We start from the raw sequence: 25,677 nt of genomic DNA on the forward strand, positions 1-25,677 counted from the left end.
TTGTGTATCCATGGGCATCCCTGGGAACGTCAACCTAAACTTCACACCTTATACAAAAATTAATTCAACCTTGAATATAGGTTTCAATGTAAAACATAAAACTTAAAAACTTTTTGAAGAAAAAGTAAGTTAAACTCTTTGAAAACCAAGTCATGTTAAAGAGATTTTAAACATAACAGAAAAGCAAGATGTATAAGAGAAAAAATTGATAAATTGGAATTTGTCATATTAAGTATATCTTGTCCTATGAAAGATCGTAGGAGAATTTACAGAGTTATAGTATAAGTTACACACTGAGAGAAATGTTTACATATTATTTATCTAACAAAAGATTTGTGTCACGGTATAGAGATGGTCCCCTACTTATAGCACAACTTATGTTTTTTTGTATGCTATCATGATATGAAAATCGTATACTTTCAATAGAAATTATACCTTGAATTTTAAAGTCTGGTCTTTTCTTGGACCTGTAATATGTGGCATGATACACTGTCATTATACTAGGCAGCAGCAGCAGCAAAACACACAGTTACCCACACATTCTAGAGTATACGGTGTTGCTGAGCTGTGATGCTCGGTAGGTTAGGTGTATTAGATATATTTTCATTTTGGAATATTCTCAACTTGTGATGGCTTTTTAAACATAACCCCATTGTAAATTGAGGATCATCTATAAAATAATAAAAATGTTCAACATTAAAAATCAAACCACCCATTTAGAAAATGGACAAAATATGTGATGGAACATTTTCGTAAAGAGGAAATATAGGTGACAGATAAGCACATGAAAATATGCTCAATTCATCTGTTGACAGACAACTGGTAGGCTGGTTTTTAATTTTGCTATTGTGCATTCTGCTGCTGTAAACATTGATGGGCATGGATCACTATATAAGGTGATGGCTCCTATTTTGAATAAATACCAAGGACTAGCATAACTGGGTCATATAGTGATTCCTTTCCTAATCTTTTGAGGAATCTACAAAATGTGGTATATGTACACAACTAGGCTCCAGGGCATTGTGCTGAATTAAAATATATATATATATTCAGAAGTATACATATTTTTTTCACTCCATTTTTATAACTCCCCTGAAACAACATTAGAAACATGGAGGAAAACATCGTGGTTCCTAGGGGATATTGACTTTGAGGAGAAGGAAAATGGACAGAAATTTAAAAGGGTTGCATGAGGGAGATCTTTGTAGATGGAATAGCTCTGAATATTGCTTGGTATGGTTCGCATCCAAATGTACATATGTGATAAAAGAACATGGAACTATACACACATTGTACTCATGTTAGTTTCCTAGATTTTATATTTTTTCTGTTATTATGTAAAATGCAATCATTAGGGGAAATTGATTCAAGGGTATATGAAATCTCTCGTATTTTGTAAAATTCCCATGAAGCTATCATTATTTCGAAATATTTTTAAAGTGAGTACAACCTTCATTATTTAATGCCAATATTTTCCATCAATATTCAAGTGCCATAAAAATGAAAACTCTACTTTGCAGTGAATTTTTTAAAAAGAAATATGTTAATATAATATTCATCCACATATTGGATTGAGGCAGAGATGACTAGAATCAATGAATAATTTAATCCATTAGTAAATGTTGGGCTAATGAACTGATGAATGTTTGGGCTATTTATGACAGAAGTATGTATAGAAATTCTAGTTTCCTTATTTCAAAATTGTTTTGTGCATTGAAAAGTTCTTCTGTATTTTCATAACTGCTTAAAGAGTGAAGAACTGAATTCCAGAGTGTTGAGTTACCTCTGATTTAGAATTAATATAGGTCGTCATTAAACATTGTTACAATCTTTTGGAGATAAGATAATTCATATGAATTGAAAATTTATGATACAAATAGCAAACTTATCAATGACCACTGGAAAGTAACTAAAGATTAATTTTAAGAAGCCAATATTTATTGAGAACTTTTTATCTCTTATTTAATTTTGCTGTGTGGATGTCGTGGTAAACTTACTCAAGTATACATATGTAGTTAGTTTTACATATTGAAGAAGAAATTTATGAGGATTCTGTAAAGTGAAACTATATAAATTGATATATTATTTTATCTATGAAATTTAGGAGCTGATCATTCCATATTTCTTTTATTTTTCCCATTTTTGCTTAATTTTTTATTGGTGCATATTATTTACACACAATAATGGGTTTCATTGTGGAATAGTAATATAAGAATATAACAATTCACCTGACAATATTACTTCTTTAAGAATACTATATTAAGAACCCTATGTAAAATTGAGCTATAGTTCTGGGATTTTCTTTGCTGATGGATTACAATTATTTCTTCTATCTCTCTCCATTATTGGTTTGTTGAAGTTTTCTATGTATTTCTGATTGAATGATAGTAGCTTAATAATAATAAATAATAATAAATTATAAATAAATTATAAAATCCATATGTAAACTCATACGAACACAGACACGCTTAGTGGAACAGAATACAGAACCCAGAAATAAATCCAAAAAGATAGAGTCATACAAATTTTGACAAGGGCTCAGTCTAAGAGGTCTCAGTGGGAAATGGATAGTCTATGCAGTAAGTGATTCTTGAAATACTGGATTTCCATGTAGAAGAATGTATTTGGATCCTTATCTTAAATCCTATACCGGTTACTTAAAATGGATAAAATAGATGAAAGACTTAAATGTGAGATCTGAAACTACTGATCTTAGGAAAAAATTTCCTGGAAATTGTCCTTGAATTTTTGAGTATCACAGTAAAATTCAGGTTACAAAAACAATTAAGTGAACGGTACTACATCAAACTAGAAACTTCTTCACAGGGAAGGAAATAACAAAACTGAAAAGGCAATCCATGGACTGGGAAAATAATTACAAACCACATATTTGACAATGTGTTAATATTGTAAATTTTACTCTACAACTCAAAGGTAGAAAAACATGTAACCCAGTTTAAAAAAAAAAAATGGGCAAAGGACCTGAATGTCTATTTCTCCAAAGAAGACATAAGAATGCCCAAAATATGTGCTAAACAATCGGAGAATGAAAATTAAAACCATTGTGAGATCAGATTATATTGAATACCTTAAATATACATAATGAAATATGCATAATAAGTTAATTCAAAACCAGAAAATTCCTATGTAGAAATTTTGTTATGTTTTTTTTCTGAATTTCAATCTCCACATCTTTCCTATTTAATATTCCAAATATTCAGAATGACTGACTTCTCTGTGTCTATGATGATTTATAGCTTCTGAATAGTGTCCCATTTTGCTACTAAAGTTTGTATTACTTTCCATTTATTCATTTTGTCTCATTTTGTACTATTTCACTAAATCCTTTGATGGTTGGAGTCAAGAAAGAAGGCACCTGAGAAATGAAGGTTATTGCCACTGTTGAGGGAAATGTAGAATTGATAACAGTCTTTTGCCAAATAAAGAGGTCAGTAAGAAGGGAGATAATGCAATACTCAGCAAAAAGTAGAAAAACTCATTATTTTGTTTTACATTTTGCCAACTGGAGATATAACCGCAGACTTTGATGGAAATCAGACCAAATTTATTTTTCCTGAAGTGAGAGATTATAAGGTACTACACTGGTTGCTTTTGGAATATTTCTTAAATTTTTTTGTACTCTTTTATAAGCAAAGTAACTGACCTTTCTGTAGGATAATTTTTAAAAAGTTATAAAAAAGCAATATACAATGAAAATATACTATGGAACTATACATTTTATTTGTAGAGACTGCTATTTCAGAATTGACTGATTAAGATATTCCTTATTTGATAGCTGACATATTTAGATTTGCTAGTGAAAATCATTCACAGTCCACAAGTTAGAATCACAGGTAAGTGGAATAGTATTTTTAGCAAGTCTTTAATCATTCCCACTACTTTTTGTGTAAAGTTATATTGAATAAAATGCTATGGTAATTTACATGTGTTCAAAATTATCTCTTCTTCCTCTTTAATAACACAAAGAGATCACTTCTTCCTGGCATGGTTTGCCACTTAATTCCTCCCAGATTGCCCTATGAGTGTTTTATATAACTATAAATTCTTAAGAATCCTGATGATAACTTTTATAAAACCAATGTTGTAAGGCAGAAAATACCAATTAATTTTGCTGTTCTGGTTGATCCTGTTCAAAATTCAGTGCATTCGAAGAATAGAGCTTCTGGTTCTTTCCCTGTAAAATTATTACATTCTTAAGCATTTCTTAGGTCACATATTATTTAATAAAAGTACTTCCCAAATTATCATTCTTTCTAAAAGATCCATTCCTTCTCTTTATATACAGAGACTTGTATACATACAGGCACATACATAGATATCTAGATCCATACATGTACATGGATATATATGTATATACAAAATTTGAGGCCCACTTTCAGGAGTTTCATAATTCACTTGAGTTCCCATTTTTGTATCTGTGCATAGGAAACCTTAATTTTTTTGTTATGGAAATTTAAAAGTTCCACTTGGCTTGATGGACACTATTATTGACAGCATTATATCTCCCCCCCTCACGCTATTAACAGAGCCTGAGCAGCGCAGAAACCTGTTTTCTCATCAATGAAGAAAGAATGGTAAGCAATTGGTACTAACAATGGCACACATGGGATACCTTTTTGCATACTGCAAGGTGATGCTATCTTTCCCAATGTAGTCTTTTTGAAGACCCTAACACATGGTATTTGATAGTTCATTACTTTTGTAAAAATACCTTATGTAGGGAAAATAACATCAGTCACACTAATGAGAATGACATATTAAGCATAGCATTTTGCTTGCATTTTAATAACTTCTAGTTTGCAAAAGAGAAAATGAAAAGTCCAGTGAGTTTATGACTTGATCCACATCATCAGTATGGGTGGTTAAAGGATGGATCCTAGACTAGAGCTAAGATTATGGTATTTTTTTTGTCTCTTTCTTAATTTTCTTTCTTTTTTTTTTTTTTGGTACCAGAGATTGAACCCAGGTGCACTTAACCACTGAGCCACATCCCCAGCCTTTTTATTTAACTTGCTAAGTGTTTTAGGACCTGGCTCAGTTGCTGAGATGGCTTTGAACTCAAGATCCTTCTGCCTCAGCCTTCTCAGCCTCTGGAATTACAGGCATGTGCCAACGTGCTTGACTAGAGCTAAGTTTCTGATACCTAGTTTGGAATTTTTTTCTGTTACATAACCCTTCTTATTTATGAAGAGATGCCTAAAAATAATCATGAAGAAATACAACTAATTTAAAATTAAATTTAAATACCAATTAAGAAGTCAGTAGAGAGACTCCAAATTTTTCACTCTGCAAATAAAAAATGCCATTTTGGAAGGTGGGAAAATAAGAGTTTCAACATAGATGATGGTTTGTTTTTTATCAGGGTCCTAAGCTTTAGTATTCTGAATGAGGATTGTGGAGATGATCAAATTAAAATAATTGAAATTTTGTTGGTTTACTATTTATTTTTGGTTTTGGAATCATTTACATGATTCCAAAGTTGAAAACCACAGATCAAATAAGAATGATGCCTAAAGCTTATAAAATTTAGGTGTTTTTCCTTAAGGAAAATCAATTGAAAAATTATTTAACTATGAGAACATATTGCTAGGGTCTTTCCTAAATCCTCTGAAGTGGCAGGTGCAAGTAAAGTGCCCTGAGGCTTAGACTTTATTGACTTGAAGTTAAATCCATCTCAGTTGAAAATGAGAAATAAAGCGTTTTCAGAAAAAAAGAAGTTTCTTCCTTCTTTGGCCTCTCAGTCCTTCTGTTTTAACTATTTTTATTTGGTTCAATTCTTAAAAGGCTGTCCAATAGGCTACAATGAATACCCATGGGGGTTAATTTTAAGCTACTTTGGCCAGTATATCTTTGTACATCGGATTTCTTTAATAGAAAATGAAGACACATGCGATCCTGCCATATGTTGCGAAATTCCACCCCATCTATTCTAATGAGAGTGCCTGTCTCCCTACAGCCTCTTCAACTGGGCTGTTATACCTTTAGATCTTTGTCCATTTGAGAGCCTTTTGAGAGCTATTTCAAATTGTTCAGTATCCTTGCTTTAGTTTAAATTTTCATTTCTCTCTATGTGAGTGAGATACTAATTTTTTCAACATTGAAAGGTCATTTTAATTTATTTGGCTCTATAATTCTGTTTGTCTATGTTTTCCACTTTCCTGTCTGGCACTTAGGCTTTTCTCTTATCTCTTGATTTGTTTTTCTTGTCTTTTTACACACAAAACTGCTCATTACTTTATAGAACAGGAATTTTCACCCGCAATGGTCACCGGTTGCCTAGGTCCCCTCAGTCTATTCCAGAAAGAGAATAGTTGAAACAAAACTTTTTATTAAGAACTGAACCCCTTCACTGGTAATTTTGTTGGATTATTATTCTTTCATGACACTGTAAGGTATGCACAATACTGGCCTTTTTGTGCTATTGATTTTGTTTTCTTTCAGATATCATTGCTTATTACAGATATTTTAAAGACATTTCATTGGTATTTTACATATTGGTATTTTATCCATGATAACAGAAACTAGGATACAATTCAGCATTTCAATAATTGAATGACTTTTTCTTTTCTTCGGTGTTTTAGGAAGTTATAGGAAATTTAAGAAATAAACCCTGGGTAAACTTTCCACATTATATATCATCCTAGAATATTTAATGTTAGTAATTTTGCTTTCTTTGTCTGATGTATAGAGGCATATTTACAGAATATATATATTTGCTTTATATTTCAATTATTGCCATGTTTCAGTTCATTATACCTCTCTTTTTTTCCTTAATTCAATTTCACAAACATCTTTCATCTACATTTTCTTTACAAACAATTTAGGGAAATTTACTTTGAAGTAATTTTTTATTATTCTTTCCCATTTTTTCTTTCTTGTTAACCTTTTTACCCTTCAGCTTTAATATCTCCCCCCCCCTTCTCTTTCTCTCTCTCACACAAACACACACATACCCACACAACACAGAGCAATCACACTAAAGGTTTGTTTAATAGTGATTTTCTGTTTTTTAAACTTTTTAATCCTGAGTAAGGTTGCTAACTCCCTGTTGATTGCTTCACAGCCTGCAAAGCGATTCAATTTGTTCCTGAAGCGGCGTCTTATGGTAAAACAGTGTTGAATGATGTTGCTTATGCTCTGGATGGCTCAATTTTCTTCCAATGAATACTATTAATATGGGGGGGATTTTATTGCCAATTCCTACTTCCCTGACAATTGACATTTAAGAATGGTGATTCTTAATCATTGATATAATGAGATCTATGTACCCTCTTCCTAAAAATGTATATGAACACACACACACATACACATACACATATTAAGGCACAGAGAGTTTATGTAGTTCAGAGGTATATGAACTCCTGTCAGGAATACAGGTCATGAACCTCAGAATAAACCCATTATTCAAAGAGAAGTCACTCCGGACGTTTGCTTAATTATAGACATTTCTCAGAATCAAATATAAACACTAATGTATGCATATATTATAAAATATGGTCTTTGTGTCATGTTTTGAACAAAACAAAGACAAGATGTGTTTTAATAGTATTCTATTATATGTAACAGAATTATACATTTTTGCCCCAGTTAATTTTAGTCAGTTTTTGTTAACAATATTAAAACATGTGCCTAATGGTGATTGCAAAAACACCAGTGATTTTTTTTCTGTATTTTACAAATATGTTACAATTTATAATCAGTGTTACATATGAGAGAAGTTTGGGTTGTTCTAGAACTGTTCTTTGTGGACTTACATTTAGCTTCTATAAACAAAATGATCATTTGTAAAAATAGTAGTCATTTAACAAACCTACCATATATGTGGCTGTAACAGAATCAGAGCAAGAGGAGTGTTTTTTTTTTTTCTTCTCTATCTCTAAATTTGTACTTAGACTATACTTAGTTTGCTTAGTTTTTTCATCCCACTTAGCTTCCATAAATTTGGGGGAATTACATAAGATGGGCTTATATTATGATGATTTATAAGAGTGCCAATGCTTTTTTGTTTTGTTTTCAGTTCTTTTCCTTTTGACTGATTTATAATCATAGTATACCATATAACATATAGCAATGTGAGTTTTCTCAGGTTATTTTACTTTCTTATAGGAAAGAGTAAATGATTATTCAGTTCTTCATATGGTGTGCCAAAAACTCAGACATAACTTTGGAGTTTCTACATTTTAATTCTTTGGTACCATAAAAGAAAATCAAAAACTAATAAAACCACCAGTTATGAAAATACAGACATCTAGTTCTCCATTTGCAAGTTAGCTTAATCACGTAGAAAATGATCGCATGGACATCCACTGCATAATTTATTTGCATGATTCTAAATTTTACATGCGAACTACTAGAAGTATCAAGTATTACATATTGCATGTAGACTGTAAAGAAGACTAAATAAATCAAACATGAAATCTCTTTTTTCTAAGCTCTGTAGTACTTTTTTTGCTGTTTTGAAAGGGAAGGAATAAATGAACTATACAACATATGAAACCTAAACTTGTAAATTTGATTATAATAGTGAGATAATTCCATAAATTTAAACAAAAGATTGATTGTAACTCACCCAAGATCAATGATGGAAGAGAGATTTGCATGAGAACTTATTTACAGTGAGACCAACTAGCAGGCTACCCGCTTTCTAATTTTTAACTGTGCCTTGATTTTATTCTTAACACTTCAAAAGTTGAATTAAAAACTGATAATTATATGAAAATATCTGGAACTATCAATCAGAAATTTATTTTCTTATAGTGAGATACCATTAATTGGTCTGAAATTAATCACATCCTGGAAGAAGTGTGTAATCATCGTTATTTAATGAACTAATTGGTATGTTTAATAAGTATAATAAGACTCTGTGCATTTTGGGATTAATATATACATATGTTCATTTTATAATTTGGTATAGTTGCAGCATTGTTGTGTGTGCATGTAGTTAATATTCTTACCTTCCTCCTGAGTTGTTTTTATTTAACCCCCCTTATGAAATTTCACTTTATAAAGTAAGCATTCTCTTCTGATGAAAACTCATGGTTATTTGCCTGACTTATTATTTTAAGATCAAATATAAGATGGTAATCAACTTTTAGATAATATCCTCTTACGTTTGCTATTTGAAAATAAACAATATTTTTAAATATCTCATTGATGTCTCCTGCAGTTTCAAAAAAGGGCACAAAGCAAAGATTCTGTCTTCTTCCGTGATGGAGTCAGGCAAATTGATTTTGTGCTTTCCTATGTTGATGACATAAAGAAAGATGCAGAGATAAAGGCGGTAAGTGCTTATCTAGAGAAACAAGAATAAAAGAGATGCCCATTCTGTATTGTGATGTAGATGACCACATTGAATTATGTTGTAAATGTGAAAGTGCTCTGAAGTTTTCTTGAAGGCTGAAACTTAGTGAGCAGACTGCAAAATAAGCAGCCTACAAATGGATATTTAAGTCAATTTTATTTGGGGGGGGGTAGTTTGGAGACCAACTTCTTTTTCTTCTTTCAAATGATTGATATATGTTTTACCTAGCTCACTTTAGACATTTAATGTCTTAAAATATGAGATTGTTTGTGAATATTATTTCCTTTTTGTATGAAGTTCTCATTTTGAAAATGTTTGACTAATCCATCTGATTTGAAATAACCTTCATGTTGTGATCTATTCCCTACCCTATTATTTTCATTGTAACACTTATCATGTTCTCAATTTATTTACTCATTTTTTTAACTTGTTTATTGCATCTACTACCCATAAATTATGTTTATAAGGCCAAGTACTCTGTCTTATTCATTGCTGTATACCCAGATATCTGGAATGATAATTGGAGTGCAATTAATATTAAATACTCAAATGAAGTACTAAGTTAAAGTGCAATGATAAACATATATATGGATGTACATATATACACTCACATTTATTTACATACTTACAAAGTAAATGTCATGCAACTAAAGCTGTTATACATATCCGCAAGAATATATGACTGTCTAGTCCTGTCTCTTTCTTTTACTCTTTCCTTATCTGGTGCGGCAGGTCTCTGAAATTCATACACTGTTATCTTTTTATCTCTTCTCTTAATGTTCCCTTCATTCCTGGCTGTTCATTGGGGTAGTCATCTCAAGTGGAGGCATTTTTCCTTACTTTCCCTGGAGATGGGGTAAATGTTACTCACCCATTTGTCTTGTTGATTACACTGTATTCTCCCTCCCTTGTTCCTCAAATTCCTGAGTTTTGAATTTCATCAAATTGACTAGTGCTCTGCACTTGTCACTTGTCATTTCTTGGACTCTGGTTCTTCCCTTTTTATTTTTCTACGTTTTTAGCTCCTGCTCACTTTCAATATTTCCTGCTCACTTTCAGTATTCAGTACTCTTTCTTAAATCACTTTTGATGTCAGGGCATGCATAGAGGATTATTTTGTCCCTTTGGACCTTCTGTTTTTTGAACTCCCTTCTTCAATCATCTTAGGCATTATTCTAACTCTTATTCACTTCCCTGAAACTTGTAACTTCCCTGATAACTGTAACTCTTTATGATTTCATTTCACAGGTCAAATGTTTTAACCAGCTCCTCAAATTTTCTAACCTATACCCTTCTCTTTCAATCCCAGGACTAGATGAAATATAATTATCTTACCACCTTTTTTTATTGCTATTTATCCCCCTCTTTCTGGTGTTTTTCTAGCTTAATTCTGATGGTCAACAGTTGTAACCACTCTTATATATGACATTAAGTTCCTTGCCCCTCTTTCAAGTATACTTACTTGAGAAAACAACCTTAATTAAACGCAACTTTTTTACTTTCTAAATGCCTACTCCCATGCAAAAAGAAAACCATACTTCTTAGACTTCACCTTATAAGGTGCCCATGGACCATAAGTAAGTCCTTAGTGCTATATGGCAATAATATCTGACTTCCTTATTCTATTGTCCTCCACTCTCCTGCTTGAGAACTTATTATTTTTTCTTACACCTCTACTACCTCCTTCCACATTTCAAACTAAGGAGACCACACTTTTATACTTTACTGAGAAAACTGCTGCAAGAAGAGAAATTCTATAAGTTTCTATCATCACATCTCTCTAGCCACTAGCATTTTCACCTGTATAGTCTGCCTGCCTTCCTGTTACTGTAGAATAACTACTCATCCTTCTATCTAAGGCCAGCATCTCCACATGTGCCCTGTAGCTTATTTCTTCTTACTGACTCTTCAGAAGTCACCATGACCACCCTTAGTTTTTTTTTTAATTTTTTTTAGTTGTCGATGGACACAATACCTTTATTTTATTTATTTATTTTTATGTGCTGTGAGGATCGAACCCAGTGCTTCACGTGTGCTAAGCACATGCTCTAACACTGAACCCCCACGGTACCCCCCCAGGTTTTTTGATCATTAGAAAGACTCACAGGACGTAGCATACAGTCATGTTCATGGCTGTTTCATTACAGTGAAATGATGTAGAGCAAAAACAGCAAGGAGAAAAGGCTCATAGAATAAAGTCCAGGAGAAAGCAGGAACAAGCTTACAAGAGTCCCTGGGGCATACTTAACCTTCTCCAGAAACAATATATGACCACAAATGTAAAGCATTGTGTACTAGGCAAAATCATTAGAGACTCAATGCACTTAGGCTTTAATAGTGGGCTGGTAACCTCCTCACATTCTGCCTAGGGCATGTCCAAATCCCTTACTCCCAGTAAAATTAGGTGTTTAGCATAAACTACTCTGCGTGTACAAATAGTTTCAGCATATTGAGCCACTCTTATCAGTTCTGGTATTGAGGAGAAACCTCCAGAAAACCAAGTCCCCACACTCCAAGGATGACCTTTCCAACGCTGCAGGCAGGATAGCACTTTCATGTCTATTATATGAACTCTTTTCTTTACATCTACTTAAGAATATTGTTCCTGCAATTCTTTCCTTTCTCTACAAAATCATATTTTGTATTGTTCTTTACTGAATTATTTCCTTAAAAAATAAGCAGTTAATTTTTCTACTTTGAGAAAATAAGCAAAACCAGGACAAAAACTTTCTTGATGCAAGTTTCCTTACCAACTACTCTACAGTTCTCAAACTCTTTTTTACCCAACTCCTTAAACCTCTTCCTTTCAGGCCCTCATCCCAATCACTCTGTGCATCTCCACATATAGAGTTCAAGTCTCAGCCCCCATCATACTGGACATATTACAGTTTGGCATAGTTGATAATACCCTTTCTTATGTATTTTCTTCACTTAGCTTCCAAGAATACATTTTCTTAATTTTTCTTCTTTCACTAGTTGTTCCTTCTCAATCTCTGCTGGAACCCTTACTCTTGTGGTGCCACAAGAGACATAGTTCTTAATCCTTATCTTTTTAAACTTCATTGATTTCTCTGATGATATGATTCTGTTTGCTAGTTGTAAAACTGTTGTGCCAAATACAGAGTTTCCTTTTCCTGTTCAGAGTTTTCTCCCAATAATGCGCAACTCAATGACTATTCTGCATTTTTATAAATGCCATAGACATCTGAAACTCAACAGTTCAATTCCTATACTTCCCCTAAAGACAGACCCATCCAAAAGTCCTCCCCATCTATAATTATTCATCATATCCTTCAATTTTTGGAAAGGATATAACTTAAAATATACTGTAAATGCACCAGTTCAATTACTTTTCCTGTGTTTCTATAGAAAGAAAATTCTGTGAAAATTGGATATCAACCATCATTCATTTTTTAAAAAAATATGAAGAAACACCTAAAATGTTCATTCTACTTCCCCACATAATTTTACCCTAATATGCATGTTTTATTATTTTTTTAAATAAATTTATTTATTTTAATTAGCCATATATGACAGCAGAATGCATTTTGATTCGTTGTAAAACTTGCATCACAACTTTTCATTTCTCTGATTGTACGTGATGTAGCATTGCACCATATTACATTGCACAGTCTTACATGTACCTAGGGTTTTAATGTCCAAATCTCATTCCACCATCATTCTTGCTCCCATAGCCCCTTTCCATCCCTCCTCCACCTTTGCCCAGTCAAAGTTCCTCCATTTTTCCCATGCCCCCCTCCCATATGGATCAGCATCCACTTATCAGAGAAAACATTCAACCCCTGTTTTTTTGGTATTGGCTTACTTCACTTAGCATGATATTCTCCAACTCCATTCATTTACATGCAAATGCCATAATTTTATTCTCTTTTAATGCTGAGTAATATTCCATTGTATATATATACTACAGGTTTTTTTTTTTTTTATCCAGTCGTCTATTGAAAGACATCTAGATTGCTTCCACAGTTTAGCTATTGTGAACTGAGTTGCTATAAACATTGATGTGTCTGCATTACTATAGTATGCTGATTTTTAGTCCTTTGGGTATAGAACAAGGAGTAGGATAGCTGGGTCAAATAGTGGTTCCATTCCAAGTTTTTTAAGGAGTTTTCATACTGCTTTCCAAGATTGGTTGCACCAGTTTGCAGTCCCACCAGCCATGTGTGAGTGTGCCTTTTCCCCCACATTCTCACCAACACTTATTGTTGTTTGTATTCTTGATAACCACCATCCTGACTGACGTGGGATGAAATCTTAGAGTAGTTTTGATTTACATTTCTCTAATTACTAAAGATGTTTAACATTTTTTCATATATTTGTTGATCAAATGTATTCTTCTGAGCAGTTTCCAGCTCCTTAGCCCATTTATTGATTGGGTTGTTTGTTTTTTTGGTGTTAAGTTTTTTGAGTTCTTTATGTATGCTGGAAATTAGTGTTCTATCTCATGTGCATGTGGCAAAAATTTGCTCCCAAAATGTAGGCTCTCTCTTTACCTCATTTTAGTTTGAATCCGTACCATTTATTGATTCTTGATTTTATTTCTTGTGCTGTAGGAGTCTTATTAAGGAAGTCGGGGTCTAATCCAACATGATGAAGATTTCGACCTTCTTCTTCTTCTATTAGGCATAGGGTCTCTGGTCTAATTCCTAGGTACTTGATCCACGTTCAGTTGAGTTTTGTGTATGGTGAAAGATAGAGCTTTAGCTTCATTTTGTTGCATATGGATTTCCAGTTTTCCCAGCACCATTTGTTGAAGAGCCTATCTTTTCTCCAATGAATGTTTTTGGCACCTTTGTCTATATGAGATAACTATATGTGGGTTTGTCTCTGTGTCTTCTCTTCTGTACCATTGATCTACATGTCTACTTTAGTGCCAATACCAGGTCATTTTTGTTACTATAGCTTTGAAGTATAGTTTAAGGGATGGTATTGTAATGCCTCCTGCTTCATTCTTCTTGCTAAGGATTGCTTTGCTTATTGTGGATCTCTTATTTTTTCAAATGAATTTCATGGTTGCCTTTTCTATTTCTATAAGAAATGATATTGGGATTTTAGTTGGAATTACATTGAATCTATATAGTGCTTTGGGTAGTATGGCCATTTTGACAATATTAATTTTGCCTATTCAAGAGCATGAGAGATCTTTCCATCTTCTAAGGTTTTCTTCAATTTATTTCTTAGTGTTACATAGTTTTCATTGTAGAGGTCTTTTACCTCTTTTGTTGATTCCAGAGTATTTTTTTTTGAGGCTATTGTGAATGAGGTGGTTTTCCTAATTTCTCTTTCAGAGGATTTATCACTGATATATAGAAATGCATTGATTTATAGATATTAATTTTATATTCTGCTACTTTGCTGAATTCATTTACTAATTCTAGGAGTTCTGGTGGAGGGTTTTGGATCCCCAAAATACAGCATCATGTTGTCAGCAAATAATGATAGTTTTGAGTTCTTCTTTTCCTATTCATTCCTTTTAATTTCTTTTGTCTATCTAATTGCTCTAGCTAGAGTTTCAAGGACTATGTTGAATAGAAGTGGTAAAAGAAGGCATTCCTGTATTGTTCCTGTTTTTAGAGGGAATGCTTCTTATTTTCTCCATTTAGAATGATATTGGCCTTGGGTTTAGCATAGATAGCTTTTACAATGTTGAGGTATGTTCCTACTACCCCTAGTTTTTCTAGGATTTTGAACATGAAAGGGTGCTATATTTTGTCAAATGCTTTCTCTGAATCAATATAATCATTTGATTTTTATCTTTAAGTCTGTTGATGTGATGAATTATATTTATTGATTTCCATATTTTTTATTAGTTGGTCATGACAATACAATGATCTTAACATATCATACATTTGAATCAAATGGGGTATAATTTCTCATTTTTCCAAGTGTACAGGTTACAGAATCACATAGGTTACACGGCCACGTATATACATACAGCAGTACTAGTGTCTATTTTATTCTGCTCCTCTTCCTATCCTCCCTTCCCCTCCCCTCCCCTCCCCTCTCATCAAATCTCTCTACCCAATCTAATGTGACACATTTCTCTCTCTCTTTTTTTTCTTTCCCCCTCACATCATCATATATGTATTTTGTATAACAATGAGGTTCTCCTTCCATCTTCCGTGCAATTCACCTTCTCCCTCCCATTGCCTCCCACCTTTCTTCCCTATTTAGTAGTAACCTCTTCTCATGCTCTTCCTCCCTACCCTATTTTGAGTCACCCCCCTTATATCAGAGAAGACATTCGGCATTTGTTTTTTAGGGATTGGCTAACTTCACTTAGCATTATCTGCTCTAATGCCATCCATTTCCCTGCAAATGCCATGATCTTGTTATTTTGTAGTGCTGTGTAATATTCCATTGTGTACAAATGCCACATTTTTTTTTATCCATTCATCTATTGAAGGGCAACTAGGTTGGTTCCACAGTCTAGCTGTTGTGAATTGTGCTGCTATAAACGTTGATGTAGCTGTGTACCTGTAGTATGCTCTTTTTAGGTCTTTTGGATATAGTCCAAGAAGGGGGATAGCTGGGTCAAATGGTGGTTCCATTCCCAGCTTTCCAAATAATCTCCATACTGCTTTCCAAATTGGCTGCACCAATTTGCATTCCCACAAGCAATGTACGAGTGTACCTTTTTCCCTGCATCCTTGCCAGCACTTGTTATTGTTTGACTTCGTAATGGCTGCCATTCTTACTGGAGTGAGATGGTATCTTAGAGTAGTTTTAATTTGCATTTCTCTGATTGCTAGAGATGGTGAGCATTTTTTCTTGTATTTGTTGATTGATTGTATATTCTCCTCTGAGAAGTGTCTGTTCAGGTCCTTGGCCCATTATTGATTGGGTTATTTATTTTTTTGTTGTTTAACTTTTTGAGTTCTTTGTATACTCTAGAGATTACAGCTCTATCTGAAGTGTGAGGTGTAAAAACTTGTTCCTAGGATGTAGGCTCCATGTTTACCTCACATATTGTTTCTCTTGATGAGAAAAAACTTTTTAGTTTGAATACGTCCCACTTGTTGATTCTTGATTTTAACTCTTGTGCTATAGGTGTCTTATTAAGGAATTTGGGGACCCAAACCCACGTGATGGAGATTAGGGCCAACTTTCTCTTCTTTCTATTAGACGCAGAGTCTCTGGTTTGATTCCTGTATTCAGTACCATTGGTCTACCAGCCTGTTTTGGTGCCAGTATCATGCTGTTTTTGTTACTATTGCTCTGTAGTATAGTTTAAAATCTGGTATCATTATACCACCTGTTTCACTCTTCCTGCTTAGAATTGCTTTAGCTATTCTGGGTCTTTTATTTTTCCAGATGAATTTCATGATTGCTTTTTCTATTTCTGCAAGGAATGCCATTGGGATTTTGATCGGAATTGCATTGAACCTGTAAAGTGCTTTTGGTAATATAGCCATTTTAATGATATTAATTCTGCCTTTCCATGAGCAAGGTCTATCTTTCCGTCTTCTAAGGTCTTCTTCTATTTCTCTCTTTAGGGTTCTGTAGTTTTCATTGTATAGCTCTTTCACCTATTTTGTTAGGTGATTCCCACGTATTTTTTTTTTTTTTGAGGATATTGTGAATGGGGTAGTTGTCCTCATTTCCATTTCAGAGGATTTGTCACTGATATACAGGAATGCCTTTGATTTATGCATGTTAATTTTATATCCTGCCACTTTGCTGAATTCATTTACTAGTTCTAGAAGTTTCTTGGTAGAACCTTTTGGGTCTGCTAGGTATAGGATCATGTCAACCGCAAATAGTGCTAATTTAAGTTCTTCTTTTCCTATATTTATGCCTTTAATTTCTTTCGTCTGTCTAATCGCTCTGGCCAGTGTTTTGAGAACTATGTTGAATAGAAGTGGTGAGAGAGGGCATCCCTGTCTTGTTCCAGAGTTTAGACGGAATGCCTTCAATTTTTCTTCTTTTAGAATAATGCTGGCCTGAGGCTTAGCATAAATAGCTTTTACAATGTTGAGGTAAGTTCCTGTTATCCCTAGTTTTTCTAGTGTTTTGAACATGGAGGAATGCTGTACTTTGTCGAATGCTTTTTCCGCATCTATCGAGATGATCATATGGTTCTTATCTTTAAGTCTATTGATGTGGTGAATTACATTTATTGATTTCCGTATATTGAACCAGCCTTCCATCCCAGGGATGAATCCTACTTGATCATGATGCACGATCTTTTTGATATGTTTTTGTATCCGATTTCCCAGAATTTTATTGAGGATTTTTGCATCTATGTTCATTAGAGATATTGGTCTGTAGTTTTCTTTCTTTGAAGTGTCTTTGTCTGGTTTTGGAATCAGGGTGATGTGGGCCTCATAGAATGAGAAATAGCTTGCAGAGTATTGGTATTAGTTCTTCTTTAAAGGTTTTGTAAAACTCTGCTGTATATCCATCCGGTCCTGGGCTTTTCTTGGTTGGTAGTCTTTTGATGGCTTTTTCTATTTCCTCACTTGATATTGGTCTGTTTAAGTTGTGTATATCCTCCTGACTCAATCTGAGAAGATCATATGACTTTAAGAAATTTATCAATGCCTTCATTATCTTCAATTTTATTGGAGTATAAGGTTTCAAAATAATTTCTAATTATCTTCTATATTTCTGTAGTGTCTGTTGTGATATTGCCTTTTTCATCCCATATGCTAGTAATTTGAGTTCTCTCTCTTCTTCTCTTCATTAGCATGGCTAAGGGTCTGTCGATCTTATTTATTTTTTCAAAGAACCAACTTTTAGTTTTGTCAATTTTTTAAATTTTTTCTTTTATTTCAATTTCATTGATTTCAGCTCTGATTGTGATTATTTCTTGCCTTCTACTGCATTTGCTATTGTTTTGCTCTTCTTTTTCTAGGGCTTTGAGGTGAAGTGTGAGATAATTTATTTCTTGGTTTTTTTTTTCTTTTTTTTTTGAGGAATGAACTCCAAGCAATGAATTTTCTTCTTTGTACTGCTTTCATAGTGTCCCATAGATTTCGATATATTGTGTCTATGTTTTCATTTACCTGTAAAAATTTTTAAATTTCCTCCTTCATGTCTTCTGCAACCCATTGTTCATTCAGTAGCATATTGTTCATTTTCCAAGTGGTGTAGGAGGTTTTCTTCCTTCTTTTATCTTTGATTTCCAGTTTCATTCCATTATGATCAGATAAAATGCATGGTATTATGTCTACTCCTTTATATTTGCTAAGAGTTGCCCTATGGCATAATATATGGTCTATTTTTGAGAAGGATCCATGTGCTGCTGAGAAAAAAGTATATCCACTTGATGATGGTTTATATATTCTATGTATGTCAGATAAGTCTAGGTTATTAATTGTGTTATTGAATTCTATAGTTTCTTTATTCAACTTGTGTTTGGAAGATCTGTCCAGTCATGAGAGAAGTGTGTTAAAGTCACCCATAATTATTGTGTTGTGGTCTATTTGTCTCTTGAACTTGAGGAAAGTTTGTTTTATGAACATGGCAACACCATTGTTTGGGGCATATATATTGATGATTGTTATGTCTTGTTGGTGAATGGTTCCCATTAACAGTATATAGTGTCCTTCTTTATCCCTTTTGATTAACTTTGGCTTGAAGTCAATTTTATTTGATATGATTATGGCCACCCCTGCTTGCTTCTGAGGTCCATGTGAGTGGTATGCTTTTTCCAACCTTTCACCTTCAGCCTGTGTATGTCTTTTCCTATCAGATGAGTCTCCTGTAGGCAGCATATTGTTGGGTCTGTTTTTTTTTTAATCCAGGTTACCAGCCTATGTCGCTTAATTGGTGAGTTTAAGCCATTAATATTTAGGATTACTATTGATATATGGTTGTACTTCCAGTCATGGTTGTTTATTTTTGTTATTTAACTTGATTTGTTTTTCCTCTTTGATTAGTTTTTTCCTTTACTGAGCTACTTCCCACTGTTGATTTTCATTGTTGTTTTTCATTTCCTCTTCGTGTAGTGTTTTGCCCAAAATGCTTTGCAGTGCTGGTTTTCTGGCTACGAATTCTTTTAACTTTTGTGTATTGTGGGAGGTTTTTATTTCATTGTCAAACCTGAAGCTTAATTTTGCTGGATACAATATTCTTGGTTGGCACCCATTATCTTTCAGCGTTTGAAATACATTGTTCCAGTATCTTCTTGCTTTCAGCGTCTTTGATGAAAAATAAGCCGTTAACCTAATTGGTTTACCCCTGAATGTAATCTACCTCCTTTCTCTTGTAGCTTTTAATATTCTCTCCTTGTTCTGAATGTCGGATATCTTCATTATAATGTGTCTTGGTGTGGGTCTCCTGTGGGTTTGGACATTCGGCGTCCTGTAGGCCTCTAGGATTTGGATTTCTGTATCATTCTTCATGTCTGGAAAGTTTTCTAAAATTATTTCATTTAACAGATTGCTCATTCCTTTGGTTTGGACCTCTATACCTTCCTCAATCCCAGTGACTCTTAAGTTTGGTTTTTTTATGATATCCTGTATCTCTTGGATGTTTTGCTCGTGGCTTCTTACCAGCCTTTCTGAGTTAACTAGACTCTTTTCGAGATGATATATTTTGTCTTCATTGTCTGATGTTCTGACTTCTACTTGGTCTACTCTACTGATGATACTCTCATTTGAGTTTTTGATTTGGTTTATAATTTCATTCATTTCCAGGATTTCTGTTTGATTTTTTTGTATAACCTCTATCTCCCTGTAGAGTTGTTCTTTTGCTTCTTGGATTTGTTTATGTAATTCATTGTTGAAGTTATCTTTCATTGTTTGCATTTGCTGTCTTAAGTTCTTCTTTAAGACTCCATACCAACTGAAGCAAGTATGTCTTGAAATCTTTATCTGACCGTCTCTCAGCTGTGTCTACATCTCCTGTAATGTTGAGCTGTCCTGCATTGTTTGTGTTCCTTTTCTTCCTTGTTTTTTTTCATAATGCTCACGTTTCTTTCCAGCTCTGTGTGACTGCTGTGTTATTATTTTCTCCTATAAATTTGTTTTGCTTTTGTATAGCTCCGAGATCTCTCCTTTATGATAGGAGACAATGTCTAGAGATGTTGGGTTTAATTGTAATTTAAAGTAAATTCATTAGTTTCATAAAAGGCATACAGATTCTGATGGCATCTAGAGAACTTAGGATTAGTCTTAGGACGTTATGTTTAGGTAGAAAGATGTGATGATATGGGGGTTAGTATATCTTAGCTATTTTGGAGGATAGCTCTAATGAAGGGGGATATTAACAGGAGAATAAACAGGAGTATTTGGGGGTATCTAAGTACTTAGGAGCACTATAGAGAGCCTCGAAACATTCAGCTATTTGCATTTAGTAAATTACACGTAGTAGAAGTAGTAATGGTTGGGAGGAAAGGATTAGGAAAGGAAAGGGAAAAAAGAAAGAAAAAGAAAGAAAGAAAAGAAAGAAAAATAATAAAAAAATAAATATATGTGTGTGTGTGTGTGTGTGTGTGTATAAAAGAAAGAAACAACAACAAAAAAGCACTCTTAGAGTTCTATTTTCTTCTCTTCCAGTAGGTGGAGCTGTGCTTTCTGGGCTAAGCCTCTGCCCTCAGGATGTAGGAAACAGTCTGTGTGAGGTGGCTCTCCCTCCCCAGCTTGGTCACTTATGGTTGCTCCTGGTCTCTTGCCCCCTCACTTCTCCTGCCCGCCAGGCCCCACTTACTGGGGCTCTTCTCCACAGTTCTAGGTTCACACTGGGCATGCAGGACTCTGGATGCCCTGCTCTGTTGAACGACTGGGTGCTCTCTTTGTTTGTTATTCACTCAGTCATCATGGCTGTGGAGCACGGGCATTGAAAACTGGCAGCCTATCCAGTCTGATTCCCTCTGATAGCCACGCCCCCAGAGGGAGGGGGAGTTGGAGGTCAGGTGCCTTTTCAGTTTCCCTTGGCTCTGATATTCACACCCACGGAGAGCTCAGCGCACGAGGTGGCTCAGGTTTTCTTGTGACTGAGCTACATCCGTGCCCCTCAGATGCTCAAACTCCCTGAATATTCCTGACAAGACAGCATCCAGCCGTTCTGAACTTACACCCTGCTGGCGCAGCGGCGCAGGTCACGGCGCTGCTCACTCCCTTCCCGCTGCCATCTAAGAATTATTCTGATTTCCATATGTTGAAACAACCTTGCATCCTTGGAATGAACCCAACTTGATCATGGTGCACTATTTTTTTAATATGGTTTTGTATGTGATTTACCAGAATTTTATTGAGAATTTTTGCATCAATGTTTATCAGGGATATTGGTCTAAAATTTTCTTTCCTTGATGTTTCTTTGCTTGGTTTTGTATCAGGATGATACTAGCTTCCTAGAATGAGTTTGAAAGGGTTACCTCCTTTTCTATATAATGGAATAAGTTGAGGAGTATTGGTCTTAATTCTTCTTTGTAGGTTTTGTAGAACTCAGCTGTGAATCTGTCTGGTCCTGAGCTTTTCTTGGTTGGTAGGCTTTAGATGGAGTCTTCTATTTCCTTACTTGAAATTCATCTCTTTAAATTGTGTATGTCCTCCTAACTTAGTTTGGGTTGATCCTATGCCTCTAGAATTTTTCTGGTGTTTTTGAGGTTTTCTATTTTACTGGAGTATAAATTTTCAAAATAGTTTCTAATTGTCTTCTCTATTTCAATAGTGTCTGTCATGATATTTTCTTTTTCATCACAAATTTAGTTAATTTGAGTTTTCTCTATTCTTTTTGTTAGTGTAGCTAAGGGTTTGTCAATTTTATTTATTTTTTTAAAGAACCAGCTTTTTGTTTTGTTAATTTTTTGAATTGTTTCCTTTGTTTCAGTTTCATTTATTTCTGCCCTGATTTTAATTATATTTTGTCAAATGCTTTTCTGCGTCTATTGAGATGATCATATGATTCTTATCTTTAAGTCTACTGATGTGATAAATTACATTTATTCATTTCTGTGTGTTGAACCAACCTTGCATCCCTGGGATGAATCCCACTTGATCGTGGTGCATGAGGGGTTGGAGGGGAAGGGAGAGGGCATGAGGTTATTAGTGATGGTGGAATGTGATGATCAATGTTATCCAAAGTACAGGTATGAAGACACGAATTGGTGTGAACATACTGTGTATACAACCAGAAATATGAAAAATTGTGCTCTATATGTGTAATAAGAATTGTAATGCATTCTGCTGCTATATATAAATAAAAAAGGACATTTCATACTGATCAAGGGATTCATGCATAAGCAAGCCATAACAATCATAAATATCTATGCCCCAAACAATGGGGCATCTATGTACATCGAACAAACCCTTCTCAACTACAAGAACCAAATAGATCATATACCAATAATACTGAGTGACTAATACACCTCTATCACCACTGGATAGGTCTTTCAAACAAAAACTAAACAAAGAAACTATAGAACTTAGTAATACCATCAATAATTTGTCCTTAACAGACATGTATAGAATATTCCAGCCATCAACAAGCAAATACACTTTCTTTTCAGCAGCATATAAATCCTTCTCCAAAACATACTGTGTTATGCCACAAAACAAGTCTTAGCAAATACCAAAAACAACAACAACAACAACAAAAAAAAAACAGAGATATTACCCTACATTCGATCTGACCATAATGGAATAAAACACTAGAAAAACTAAGGATAATAGGAACACTGCTTAACATCATAAAGGCTATCTGTGCTAAGCCCCAGGCCAACATCATTCTAAATGGAGAAGAATTGAAGGCATTCCCTCTAAAATATGGAGCAAGACAGGGATGCCCTCTTTCACCACCTCTATTTAACAGTTCTTGAAACACTGGCCAGAGCAATTAGACAAAAGAAATTAAAGAGGTACGCATAGGAAAAGAAGAACTCAAATTGGCACTATTTGCTGATGATATGATTCTATACCTAGAAGACCCTAAAAGTTCCACCAGAAAACTAGAATTAGTAAATGAATTCATCAAAGTAGTAGGATATAAAATCAATACTCCTAAATCAAAGGCATTTCTGTATATCAGTGACAAATCCACAGAAAGGGAAATGAGGAAAACCACCCCATTTTCAATAGCCTCAAAAAAATACTTGAGAGTCAACAAAAGAGGTGAAAGATCTATATAATGAAAATTATAGAACCCTAAAGAAAGAAATCAAAGAAGACCTTAGAAGATGGAAAGATCTACTTTGCTCTTGAATAAGCAGAATTAATATTATAAAAAATGACCATACTTCCAAAAGCACTATACAGATTTAATGCAATTTTGATCAAAAGTCCAATGACATTTCTCATAGAAATAAAAAAGACAATCATGAAATTCATCTAGAAAAATAAGAGACCCAGAATAATTAAAGCAATCCTTAGCAGGAAGAGAGAAGCAGGTGACATCACTATACCAGAACTTAAACTATACTACAGAGCAATAGTAACAAAAACAGCATGGTATTGGCACCAAAACAGACTGGTAGACCAATGGTATAGAATAGGGGATGCAGAGACTAACCCACAAAACTACAATTATCTTATATTAGACAAAAGTTCCAAGATCATGCATTGGAGAAAAGATAGCCTCTTCAACAAATGGAGATGGGAAAACTGGAAATCCATATGCAACAAAATGAGAATAAACCCCTATCTCTCACCATGCACACAACTCAACTCAAAATGGATCAAAGACTTAAGAATACAACCAGAGACCCTGCGTCTAATAGAAGAAAAAGTAGGCCCTAATCTCCATCATGTGGGATTAGGCCCCAACTTCCTTAATAAGAATCCTTTGGCGCAAGAATTAAAATCAAGAATCAATAAATGGGATGGACTCGAACTAAAAAGTTTCTTCTCAGCAAAAGAAACAATCTGTGAGGTGAAGAGAGAGCCTACACCTTGAACTGTCCTTCTTTTTCACTAGTTTTGGTTTGAAGCCCACTTTATCTGATAATGAGGATGGAAACCCCTGCTTGTTTATGTGGTCCATGTGAATGGTACGTTTCTTTCCACCCTTTCACCTTCAGTCTATGGATGTCTTTTCCTGTGAGATGAGTCTTTTTTTTTAAGATGCTTTACCTATGTCCATTACTCATTTTTTTTATTAGTTGTTCAAGACAATACAATGATCTTGACATATCATACATTTGATTCAAATAGGGTATGAATTATCATTTTTCCACATGTACAAATTGCAGGATCACATTGGTTATACATCCATGTGTATACATACAGCAATCCTAGTGTCAGTTTATTCTGTTGTCCTCCTTATCCCCCCTCCCCACCCCTCCCCTCCAATCACTATTCTCTACCCTTTGTACTGTGACACTTTCTCTCTCTCTTTTTTTTCCTTCCCTTCCCCCTCACACCATTGTATATGTATTTTGTGAACCCATGAGAGTCTCCTTCCATCTTCCATGCAATTCCCCTTCTTCCTCCCTTTCCCTCCCACCTCTTTTCCTTGTTTTGTGGTAATCTTCTTCTCATGCTCTTCCTTCCTACTCTGTTTTGAGTCACCTCCCTTATATCAGAGAAGACATCCGTCATTTGTTTTTTAGGGATTAGCTAACTTCGCTTAGCATAATCGCTCTAGTGCCATCCATTTCCCTGCAAATTCCATGATTTTGTTATTTTTTTTTTAGTGCTGAATAATATTCCATTGTGTATAAATGCCACATTTTTTTATCCATTCATCTGTTGAAAGGCATCTGGGTTGGTTCCACATCTAGCTATTGTGAATTATGCTGCTATAAACATTGATGTAGCTGTGTCCCTGTAGTATGCTCTTTTTAGGACTTATAGGTATAGTCCGAGAAGGGGAATAGCTGGGTCAAATGGTGGTTCCATTCCCAGCTGTCCAAGGAATGTGAAATGAGTCTTTTGATGGCAGCATATTGTTGTGTCATTTTTTAAAAATCCAATTTGTCAATCTATGTCTTTTAATTGATTAATTCAGGCCATTCATATTCAAGGTTATTATTCAAATATTATTTGTATTCCTGGTCATTTTGGTTTATTTTTGGTTTTTAACTTGACTTGGTTTCTCCTTTGATTAGCCTTTCCTTTAGTGTATTTCCTCCCTTTGCTGATTTTCATTGTTGTTTTTATTTCCTCCTCAAATATTTTGCTGAGAATACTCTGTAGTGCAGGCTTTCTAGTTGTAAATTCTTTTACCTTTTGTTTATTATGAAAGGTTTTATTTCATCATCAAATCTGAAGTTTAAATGTGCTGGATATAAGATTCTTGGTTGGCATCCATTTTCTTTCAGAGTTTGGTATATGATCTCCTGGCTTTGAGGGTCTGGGTAGAAAAATCTGCTGATATGAATTGGTCTCCCCCTATATGTGATCTGATTCCTCTCTCTTGTAGCCTTTAAAATTCTATCCTTATTCTGTATG

General features: G+C 34.3%; 1 protein-coding gene across 5 annotated transcripts in view; it reads left to right on the top strand.

Annotated features, from left to right (window-relative positions):
* Ano5 (anoctamin 5) overlaps positions 1–25,677 on the top strand; it is a 108,289-nt gene that overhangs the window by 15,558 nt on the left and 67,054 nt on the right. For 2 of the 5 annotated variants that reach the window (XM_015477708.2, XM_048788497.1), the window contains exons 3-5: positions 4,548–4,595; positions 7,085–7,126; positions 9,188–9,301. In XM_015477708.2, the coding sequence (XP_015333194.2) occupies positions 4,548–4,595; positions 7,085–7,126; positions 9,188–9,301 (204 nt within the window). The remainder of the gene's footprint in view (positions 1–4,547; positions 4,596–7,084; positions 7,127–9,187; positions 9,302–25,677) is intronic. The other 3 variants (XM_048788495.1, XM_048788498.1, XM_048788496.1) reach the window with 2 other exon arrangements.

The sequence above is a fragment of the Marmota marmota genome, unplaced genomic scaffold (assembly GCF_001458135.2).
Source record: "Marmota marmota marmota unplaced genomic scaffold, marMar, whole genome shotgun sequence".
Taxonomy (NCBI): Eukaryota; Metazoa; Chordata; class Mammalia; order Rodentia; family Sciuridae; genus Marmota; species Marmota marmota.